Raw genomic sequence first — 11,103 nt, forward strand, 5'->3', positions numbered from 1 at the left:
TACGCGCCTGCATGTACCCAGCAGGTCTCAAGGTCAAATCCCCATCCTGCGCCAATTTCCATTTTAGTTATTTCCTACGCGCCTGACATGTGGGACCCGCTGGATAGGCTGGTCACTCTGGATTGACTTCATAAGGAAATATATATAGTAAGGGTGTTTCTACAAATTTTCTGGCGGTAATTTTTTGAAACCAGACAGCAGATCCAGGGAATAGATATAGTAAGGGTGTTTCTGCAAATTTTCCGGCTGTATTTTTGCAAAACCAGACAGCAGACCGATTTGTGACCTGACATGCACACTGAAGTAAAGTTATGTGACTCATTCGCACATTTTGCAACTTCCGTGACTTAAATGCACATGCGGGACAAGTTGTGTGACCCCCAGTGCCATGACCACATTCTCCATAGGTCCCTCTTATATCTTCTTTCTCCAATCTTAGATTAGGGAAAAAGGAGATATTCACAACTACTTGCGGTTTCATTATGGGCAGCTCATGATCTTAAGTGGATCATAATCCTGAAAACCCCTACCTCTACCAAATCATTACCCAATCAGTGCCGACAGATTTTTATTACATAGTTTAACAGATAGAGGTCGCAGAGCTGGTACATTCGACACTCTTCAAAATTACACATGCATAATATCATTTTCCATTATATATATACTACATACATCCTTGCAATAAAAGATTACATCCATTATCCATATCATAATTCGTGTCTTCTTTGCCACTGATTGGAAGTAGAAATTCCCATATCATATTTTGGAAGTAGAGATTTATGTTTGTTTGGGTAACTGGAAGTCCGAGCCCACGTCGACGAAGGTAGCTAGTGTAGGTAGTTGATGGGCCGTTGGCGGCACGCCGTGAGGGGCGCTCCACAGAGGCACTTGTTGTGGAGGTAGCTATAGCGGTCGAACCTGGCCATGTTGCCGCCGGCGGGCACCTCGCCGCACAGCCTGTTGAAGCTCACGTTGAACTGCTGGAGGTTGGTAAGGTTCGCCACCTGCGTAGGGATGCCGCCACGGATGCCGTTGTGGCTGAGGTCGATGTAGGTGGCGTTCTCCGGGAACTCCACGCCGGAGAGGTCGAAGCGCAGCGCGTTGCGGGACACGTCGACGTGCTGGAGCGACGACTTCCCCGCGCCAAAGAGGCACGCGGCGTCGCCGGTGAGGGCGTTGCGGGATAGGTCGATGTGTGCGAAGTCGACGGTGGCGAACTCGGCCGGGATAGCGCCGGAGAGGTTGTTGCTGGAGAGCCAGAGGTAGGCCTGGTCGGGCGACTTGGAGAGGAGCAGCGACGGGATGGCACCGGAGAGGTGGTTCCGGCGGAGGTTGATACTGGAAAGGTTGGGGAGATCAGCTAGAGACGCCGGTATGGCGCCGGTGAGGGAGTTGTAAGAGAGGTCGAGGACGGTGAGCGCGGTGAGCAGGCCGAGGAAGGAGGGGACCGGGCCGGAGACACCAGTGTGGGAGATGGTGAGCTGCGAAAGGTTAGAGAGCGCGGCGAGGGAGTCCGGGATGGCGCCTGAGATGGCGGGGAGGTGGTGGAGGGTGAGGGTCTGGAGGAAGGTGAGGTTGGCGATGGCGTCCGGGATGGCGCCCGACATGTTGGTGTCCTGAAACACACGGAGGCCGATGACGCGGCCTGACTCGGCGTCGCAGTCGACGTCGTACCAGTCGCAGCAGGCAGAGTCCGGCGTCCACGACGCGAAGTGGTACGGGCTGCCCAGGGCGGTATCAATGGCGACCAGGGCGGCGTGGTCGTCGTCGTGGCACTGGTCCGCCGCCGTCGAGGTGGCGAGGAGGAGAGAACAGAGCAGCAGCAGGAGAGGGAAGGCGGCCATCTCTTCTTGTTTCGAAGTGAGCTCTAGCTTGCTGTGTGTGTGTGTGTGTGTGTGTTGATGAGACTAACTAGCTTAATTACTGAGCTTGTGGCTGATGAGTGAAGCTGCATGGTGCAGAGCAGTGTACTTATAGCGTGGTAAAAGTGCAAGTTTGGAGGGGCTGCACTAAGCAAGTGGGGTTTAAACATTCGGAAAAGTGCAGCATAATGGGCAACAGAAACGCATGCCTGCCTGGGCAGCGACCCTTCACTCAGCTTAATTGGGTCAGATATTTCTCCAGGTACTAGCAAAAGTGCAGGCTAATCGTCTCTTTTTACCGACATGGATAGAAATTAGGACATGGATTATGGGCAGGCATCATTAGGCATTACTACACTCAGCTTAATTTGGTCAGATATTTTGCAATCCTCTCTCTTTTTCACTGACATGGATTATGGGCAAGCATCATTAGGCATTAACTACGTCATTATGGATATGAACAACAATATGACCTTTCAATTGATGTATGGACAAACAACAAAACGAAGAGTTCGCCTGCCTTGCCTTGTCACTCCACTCCAACTCAATTCAGAAACTGTTTGGATCATACATTGCCGCATTGGTAGGTTTGTCTGCAGAAACAGGTCAAAGCTCAAGGATGCGATGTACTGCTAGGTTTGGTGTATATGTGTCAATATTGAAAGTACCGTTTTTCTTGTAAGCAGTATCTTATTGTAGTACCACGATATTGTAATATTTTTTTATTTTTAAATAAATATATGTATATATTAAATACACTTAAATGCATTTGAATCTCATTATTAATTTGAATCATGAGCATATTCTATGTCTTTCGCAGAGGCCGGTCATGTAAATGTTGAATTTATATTACATATTAGTTGATGTCTAATGTATGATAGGAACATAACTAACTACAATCTTACAAAACAAAAGAGTAGCAAGTGTGGGTGGGCCTGATCTAGGTCAAGATGGCTTCGGGTGGACCAAAATCTTCACATCGACGCCCCTGGAGCACCACGTCGTCTCCGACAATGACACCATTGACACGTGGAGATGTTGGGTTCATCCCTGCAGCAGGAGGAAGCCTTGGGCGTCAGCCCTGGGAATGGCGGTGGCGGTCTGCTCCTCCTGACATAGGCATCCCCAATGGGCCTGCCGAAGATGGTACCCGGGGTTTACTGAAGGCCCACGACTCGATGAATATGAAGATTCGGAAGCCCAAGTTAGTATTAAGGAAACCTAGAGTTGTACTATGAAAAATATACTTGTAATCTTACGGGATGAGTTAGAAACCTTCCCGGACTCTGTAACCTGTGTATTGTGAATCCCTCGACTCCACCTCCTATATAAGGGGGAGTCGAGGGACAAAGAAAGGATCGATTCATTGCCTCACGTAACCTTAGTTTTCACGTCGTCGAGTACTTTTCGACTGAAACCTTCGTGTAAGATCGAGATGTCGCCTAGAGGGGGGGTGAATAGGCAATTAAAAACTCTTGCGGATTTGTCTTGTAAGAATGCGGAATTAAACTATCGTTTAGTTTACAAGCACAAACCCTAAATATGCTAAGCTCAACTAAGTATAACAATAGCAACTAGAGCTAAGCGATATAGGCACAAGATATATGTAGCACAAGTGATAGCAAGATATATGTACTTCAAGCACGATGGCTATCACAAGGAAAGAGAGCTCGGGTATAGAAATAACCGAGGCACGCGGAGACGAGGATGTATTCCCGTGTTCCCTTCCTTTGCAAGAAGGTACGTCACGTTTGGAGGAGTGGAGGTCCACGAAGGATTCCCGCGCCACGAAGGCTCACCCTATTCTCCGAACCACACCCACGAAAGATAATGGCCCTTTCCTTACGGTTAGCTTTTTCTCCGCTCCGGAGATGGCAAGCTCCACAACCACTTCACAAGCTCCACGAAGGAGAAGCCCGAGCCCCTTCACAATCTTCCACGAAGAGATCACCGGGGCACCAACCAAGCCAACTAGGAGGTTTCCCTCCAAGAGTAACAAGCTCACGGTCTCTCACTCGAACTAATCGTGGTGGAGAGCTCAACACTATGCAATGATGCAAAGCAAGAACACTAGAGGTGTTCAAGTCCTTCACACTCGAATCCCACCGAAGCAACGAATGCTAGGATGAGATTGGAGAGGAAGAACAAAGGGGAAAGTCAACAAAAGACTTCAAGATCTAGATCCCAAGAGTTTCCCTCACTTAGAGGAGAAATGGATTGGTGGAAGTGTAGATCTAGATCACCTCTCTCAAATCCTCAAGAATGAGCAAGAATGGTTGGAGGAATCAAGGGGGAGAGCAAGTTCTTCAAAATGCAACAATGGAGGAGAGAGAATAGGAAGAACTGACTTGCTCAAGGTGGAAGAAGGGCTATTTATAGCCCAAGCCAAAATATAACCGTTGGGGAAAAGTTGGGCTGAGTCAGCAGTCGAGGAACCCGGTCAACCGGACCAGGAACCGGGCCGTCCGGTCCAGGGGCTGGTCAGACCGGACCACCGACCGGGCCATCCGGTCCACAGACCGGTCGACCGGGCCAGGGACCGGACCAGCCGGTCCAAACCGGGGCAGGGACCGGACCGAGACCGGAACTAGGAATTGACGCGCAGTAGACCTCCCGGATGGCATCAGCGCAGGAGCCGGTTGGTGCCGGGGCGCCCGGTCCTGCACCCGGTTCGACCGGGCGGCAGACCGGAACCGGCCGGCGCAGAGGCCGGTCCAACCGGGTCCCTGACCGGGTGAGCAGGAAAGCATTTTATACAAGAACTGTGATAACTTTTGTGTCCGGACCCCGATTGACATGAAACCAATTTTGTTGGAAATATGGAGACTCCTCACAGAACATTTTAGATGATTTTAGAGAGGGAGTCTCCCACCGTCAAGAAACGGTGAAGACGTCCAAACTCGAAAACGCAATAGAAGATGCATGCGGATTCCGTTTTCGATGAACTTGGGCTTGTTGTAAAGCTAGCAACAAGCTCAAGAACCTCTCACAGAGAAATACCAAGAAGCAATAGGGATATGCAAAGTATGCAAAGGATTGAGCTCCCTAAGACGATGTGATCAAGTTACCCAACCGAAAGCCCCTCTTGATAGTGCGGCTATCTATCCTATAATCCGGTCTCCCAACATCCACCTTGAGACCGGTAAAAGGAAAACCTAGCAAGGCCATACCTTTGCCTTGCGCATCCCGCTTGATCTTGATGATAACTCTTCAAGCTCCACTCAAGCCGGAATGCCTCACTTGATCAATGTTGCTTCGTGAAGACTCACAAATGCTCCCCCATACACTATGATGGGAAAGCTCCATTGATGCACATCTTCACACATTGTATTGGTCAACCTTGTATCTTCTCATGCTCTATCATACTATCTTGAGGTGTATAAAGAATTCTTCATTTGGTTGCATGCTCTAAATCTTCGTCAACCATAGCTCAACTTATGAGACTATCATGACACCGACTTAGAGCCATAACTTGAATTCTTCACTTAGAATCAAGCACTCAAGATCTTGATCATTCATTGCTTATCACATAAGCTAGAGCATGGCTAATATTGAGTTCCACATAGGAACTCCATCTTCATTTCTTCTTCTTGATCATATCACATATATATCTTCAAATCGATGATCTTGATGCCAATACACAAGGTATATCTTTATCTTCATGGCATCCATACTTGAATCCAACACATGGAATACAAGTAGTACCTATGGAATATTCCTTCATATAAACTCAATGAAAACATTAGTCCATAGGGGTTGTCATTAATTACCAAAACCACACATAGGGGCAATATACCCTTACACTTCGAGATCTACTTGCCCTCTACTTCCGCTAAAACCCTAGTCTACAATCCGTAGGCATTGACAAGTTAATCCCTTGTCACCTCCCCTGTGATGAGGACATCCCTACCAAACCACTACCTCCGTCATTACAAGATGAAGATGATGTTGCTGTGAAGCTCAAGTCCAATGAAGTCAGGATTGGACCTATGACAAGAGGTCATGCGAAGCTACTAAAACAACATGTGAACTTGTTCTTAAACGATACTTTGATTGATGAGAATTTTATACTGCCTAAGTCCTTCGACTTGTGTATGATCAGGTACGAGGATGAAGGAAGCATCGCACGAGGAGAAGAGAAGCAGCTAGACATGGAGCTGGCCATGAAGACATCTCATGGACGCGCGAGGGAGGAGAGGGAGGCATGCGCGAAGGAGGGAGAAGAAGTCCAGGCCGGCGCCACGCCCGGCGCAACCGGCCGCCACGCCGACCGGCCCGGCCCCACGCCCAGTCATACCGGCTCCTACGCCGGATGAGCCCGGCGCCCGCCGGCTCCTGCACCGGTGCCATCCGGGCACTGTCCAGGGAACCTGGCACCCCCGCCCGGTGCCAGCCCGGTCCCTGGCCCGGTCTAAACCGGACCGTCCGGCCCCTGGCCCAGTCGCCCGGCCTCCAGGCCGGCCGTGTCCGAGTCAGTCTCGACTAGATCCCAATCTGGGTCGGTTATTATTGTTATTTTTCGACTTTTGGTCGTCCTGAACCCCTATATAAGTGCTCAGGACATTCCCAAAACAAGCTTAGACCATGTTTAAGATAAACCCTAGTTCATAGTTGATTGCTTTGCAACTCTATTGAATCTATACACCAATTCGCATCGATCTGGTGTTTTGCTACTGAAAGTTTTGTGTGATCTGCTGTTCCATTGGGGATTAGAAGATTGCAATTTACCGCTTCGTGGTCGGCGGCTACGTGCGCAAGTGTGTGGAGTTGCGAATATCTTGCAGGGTTGAGAGCTGTTGCATTGGCGACAAGAATCAATCGAGAGACTTCGTCGGCGTCATACAAGTTATCTCCACCTCCTCATCGTGTTATCTCCGATGTGTTCATCGTGTGTTCATCATCACCACCGTGCTTACTGAGAAGATCGGGCAACCCCTTATCATCTTGGTATCAGATTTCAGCGTTTCCTCGGTAAGCCATCCACAATCCACACCATAGTTAAGTTCTGAGTGTTTCCTATCCAGAAAAAGCCAAAAATATTAGGGTTAGGGTTTGCCATAGCCTTAGATTGCATCAATTTCGAGTTTTAGTTGCTTTTCGTAGTTGTTTTTGCATATCCTTTTTCTTCCATCTAGTAGATTGTTAGGGTTTGTGTTTTCTCTATCATCTAGTTTTCAGTTTTGTTGCTCCGAGTCCACATAGCATACAGTTTGCTTGTTCCCAATCATAGACACAACCTTTCGATATACGTGACTAGGAACTTTCCCAAAAGAGACTAGTTTTACCGCTCGACAGGCTGCTCGTTAGGGTTTTGGTGCTTTGCAATTTCGGTTGGCCGTGTTACAAAGAGTAGAGTCATACAATAAAAAAAAGAGAATATAAAAGAAGCAAAAAGAGCTACAATAGGTGCGTGTGTGATAAAAAGAAAAAAAGAAAAAAAAAGTGTAGTACTAGTAAGATCAAGTGAATGTCTAGTTTACTTTTCAGCACCTGTAGTTGATGTTTGAAGGAGGTCCTGATGTTGAAGAATACCTCACATGGGAGCTGAAATTGAGAAGTTGTGGCGCCTACATGACTATACTGAAGATAGGAAGATTAAGCTTGCTTCCTCAGAATTTGATGGCTATGCATTGCGTTGGTGGGATGGAGTTACACGTGCTCGTCAAGAAGATGGAGAAGTGCCTGTTCTTACATGGCACGAGATGAAGGCAATTATGCAAGCTCGCTTTGTTTCCACTAATTATTTGCGATCTATATATGATAAGTTGACCCTCTTGAGACAAGGTGTTCTGACGGTTGATGCTTATTTCATGGAGATGGAGATGCTTATACAGCGTGGCCGTGTCCATGAGTCACTTGAGATGACAATGCAACGCTTTCTTCATGGCTTGAAGTATAATATCAAGGGCATTGTTCGTCATCACCGTTACACTACTATGAATGAGCTACTACATCATGCAAGAGAAGCTGAAGCACAGTTAGCGGAAGAAGCGCAAATCAAAGGCCGTGCTACAGAAGCTGTGCGCTTTACATCTAGGGCGCCACCTTCTACGGCGCCGACGCCATCAACGCGTCCCGCAACGTTTCCTACTTCGGCTAGCAAGCCGGTCTCCAATGTGTCCAACACAAAGAAGTCCGAACCTGCTACAAGTGGAAGTGGTTCTAGCATGTCTACGGCACGCAACCACGATATGAATTGTCATACATGTGGTGGCAAGGGTCACTTCAAGAGAGATTATCCTAACCGTAAAGTAATGATCATTAATGACAATGATGAGTATGAGACTGGAGATGATGCTGATCCGGATGCTCTAGAAGATGATGATTATGACAGTGATGGTGTAGATGCTTTTCCGTCTGAAGCTCGCACTATTGTTGTGTCACAGCGTGCTCTCAATGTGCAGCCGAGTGCATCTACTCAACGCTGCAATTTGTTTCAAACAAAGACACTAGTTGGTCCCGATAAAAGCTTGCAAGGTTATTATTGATGGCGGGAGTTGTCGCAATTTAGCAAGCAAGGAGTTATGTGCCAAGCTGAAGTTGAAGTATCTACCGCACCCGCATCCATACTATATTCAGTGGTTGAGCGACAATGGTGAGATGAAGGTAAACCATATGGTGCGTGTTGATTTTGAGATAGGACCATATAAGGATTCCATTGATTTTGATGTGATTCCTATGACGGTATGCCATCTGCTGTTGGGCCGGCCATGGCTCTATGACCGTTTTGTGCAACACAATGGCCGCGCCAATACATATCACTTGGAGTTCAAGGGCAAGAAAATTAACTTGCAACCTATGTTACCCCAGCAAATTGTCAATGAATCTCGTCAGAAAGTTGAAGTAAACTTGGAGGATGCATTCATAGATAGGCGAGAGAATTGTAATGCCGTGAGTGATATAACGAAAAGTGAGAGAGTGAATTCCTTAGTTTTATTAGCCACCAAAGAGGATATGAGAGAATTTAGTACGGATCCTACAGCCATGCCTCTTGTGCTCATGTACAAGGGTGAGGTTTTGGTCTCTAACGACATGACCCCTATTTCTCTTGGTATTTCTAGTGTTTTGCAGGAATTCAGCGATGTGTTTCCAGAGGAGGTGCCCGCAGGATTGCCACCATTGCGTGGTATTGAGCATCAAATTGACTTGATCCCCGGAGCTTCGCTGCCCAATAGGGCGCCATACAGGACGAACCCCGAAGAGACGAAGGAAATACAGAAGCAAGTGCAAGCGCTACTCGACAAAGGTTATATTTGAAGGAGATATGCCCTAGAGGCAATAATAAAGTGGTTATTATTTATATCTTTATGTTTATGATAAATGTTTATATATCATGCTAGATTTGTATTAACCGAAACATTAGTACATGTGTGATATGTAGACAAACAAGAAGTCCCTAGTATGCCTCTTAAACTAGCTTGTTGATTAATGGATGATTAGTTTCATAATCATGAACATTGGATGTTATTAATAACAAGGTTATGTCATTGTGTGAATGATGTAATGGACACACCCAATTAAGCGTAGCATAAGATCTCGTCATTAAGTTATTTGCTATAAGCTTTTGATACATAGTTACCTAGTCCTTATGACCATGAGATCATGTAAATCACTTATACCGGAAAGGTACTTTGATTACACCAAACACCACCGCGTAAATGGGTGGCTATAAAGGTGGGATTAAGTATCCGGAAAGTATGAGTTGAGGCATATGGATCAACAGTGGGATTTGTCCATCCCGATGACGGATAGATATACTCCGGGCCCTCTCGGTGGAATGTCGTCTAAATGTCTTGCAAGCATATGAATGAGTTCATAAGAGACCACATACCACGGTACGAGTAAAGAGTACTTGTCAGGAGACGAGGTTGAATAAGGTATAGAGTGATACCGAAGATCAAACCTCGGACAAGTGAAATATCGCGAGACAAAGGGAATTGGTAATATATGTGAATGGTTCATTCGATCACTAAAGTCATCGTTGAATATGTGGGAGCCATTATGGATCTCCAGATCCCGCTATTGGTTATTGGTCGGAGTGAGTACTCAACCATGTCCGCATAGTTCACGAACCGTAGGGTGACACACTTAAAGTTGGATGTTGAAATGGTAGTACTTGAATATGGAATGGAGTTCGAATATTTGTTCGGAGTCCCGGATGAGATCCCTGACATCACGAGGAGTTCCGGAATGGTCCGAGAATAAGATTCATATATAGGATGTCATTTTATGTGAAATAAAATGTCGCGGAAGGTTCTATGGAAGGTTCTAGAAGGTTCTAGAAAAGTCCGGAAGAAACCACCAAGGAAGGTGGAGTCCACATGGGACTCCACCTCCATGGCCGGCCAGCCCTAGATGGGGTGGAGTCCCAAGTGGACTCCACCATAGGGGCCGGCCACCCCCACATGGGAGGTGGAAATCCCACCTTTGGGTGGGAGTCCTAGTTGGGCTAGGTTTCCCTCTTATGGAAGGTTTTGGTTTCGGGTCTTATTCGAAGACTTGGACACCAACACTTGGGATCCACCTATATAATGAGGGGCCAAGGGAGGGGGCCGGCCACCCCAAGACCACAAGCTGGCCGCCCCCATAGAGTGGCCGGCCACCCCTCCCAAACCCTAGCCGCCCCCTCTCCTCCATATTGCCCGCGTAGCTTAGCGAAGCTCCGCCGGACTTCTTCACCGCCACCGACACCACGCCGTCGTGCCGTCGGATTCAAGAGGAGCTACTACTTCCGCTGCCCGCCGGAACGGGGAGGTGGACGTCGTCTTCATCAACAACCGAACGTGTGACCGAGTACGGAGGTGCCGCCCGTTCGTGGCGGCGGAACCGATCGTGATCAAGATCTTCTACGCGCTTTGCAAGCGGCAAGTGATCGTCTACCGCAGCAACAAGAGCCTCATCTTGTAGGCTTTGGAATCTCTTCAAGGGTGAGACTCGATACCCCCTCGTTGCTACCGTCTTCTAGATTGCATCTTGGCTTGGATTGCGTGTTCGCGGTAGGAAAATTTTTGTTTTCTATGCAACGTTATCCTACAATATTCGCATAAGCCTAAGTCCTTGTGATGTTCCTGTTATTTTAGTTCCTAAGAAAGATGGTACATGGCGCATGTGTGTTGATTGTAGAGCTATAAACAACATTACTATTCGATATCGTCATCCTATTCCCCGTTTAGAGGATATGCTAGATGAATTGAGTGGTGCCGCTGTTTTCTCTAAAATTGATTTGCGTAGTGGTTATCAT

The 11,103-nt window shown here is 47.4% G+C and overlaps 1 protein-coding gene across 1 annotated transcript; it reads right to left on the minus strand.

Annotated features, from left to right (window-relative positions):
* Positions 1 to 810: 810 nt before the first annotated feature.
* Positions 811 to 1,844, minus strand: LOC124705936 (polygalacturonase inhibitor-like). The gene has a single exon (XM_047237616.1). The coding sequence runs from the start codon at positions 1,842 to 1,844 to the stop codon at positions 828 to 830; it is 1,017 nt and encodes a 338-aa protein (XP_047093572.1). The 3' UTR covers positions 811 to 827.
* Positions 1,845 to 11,103: the final 9,259 nt, after the last annotated feature.

Source organism: Lolium rigidum, chromosome 4 (assembly GCF_022539505.1).
Source record: "Lolium rigidum isolate FL_2022 chromosome 4, APGP_CSIRO_Lrig_0.1, whole genome shotgun sequence".
Classification (NCBI taxonomy): Eukaryota; Viridiplantae; Streptophyta; class Magnoliopsida; order Poales; family Poaceae; genus Lolium; species Lolium rigidum.

Bases quoted from the DNA above. Each gene is read 5' to 3' on its own strand.
- LOC124705936 (XM_047237616.1), bottom strand. From the start codon at position 1,844: ATGGCCGCCTTCCCTCTCCTGCTGCTGCTCTGTTCTCTCCTCCTCGCC.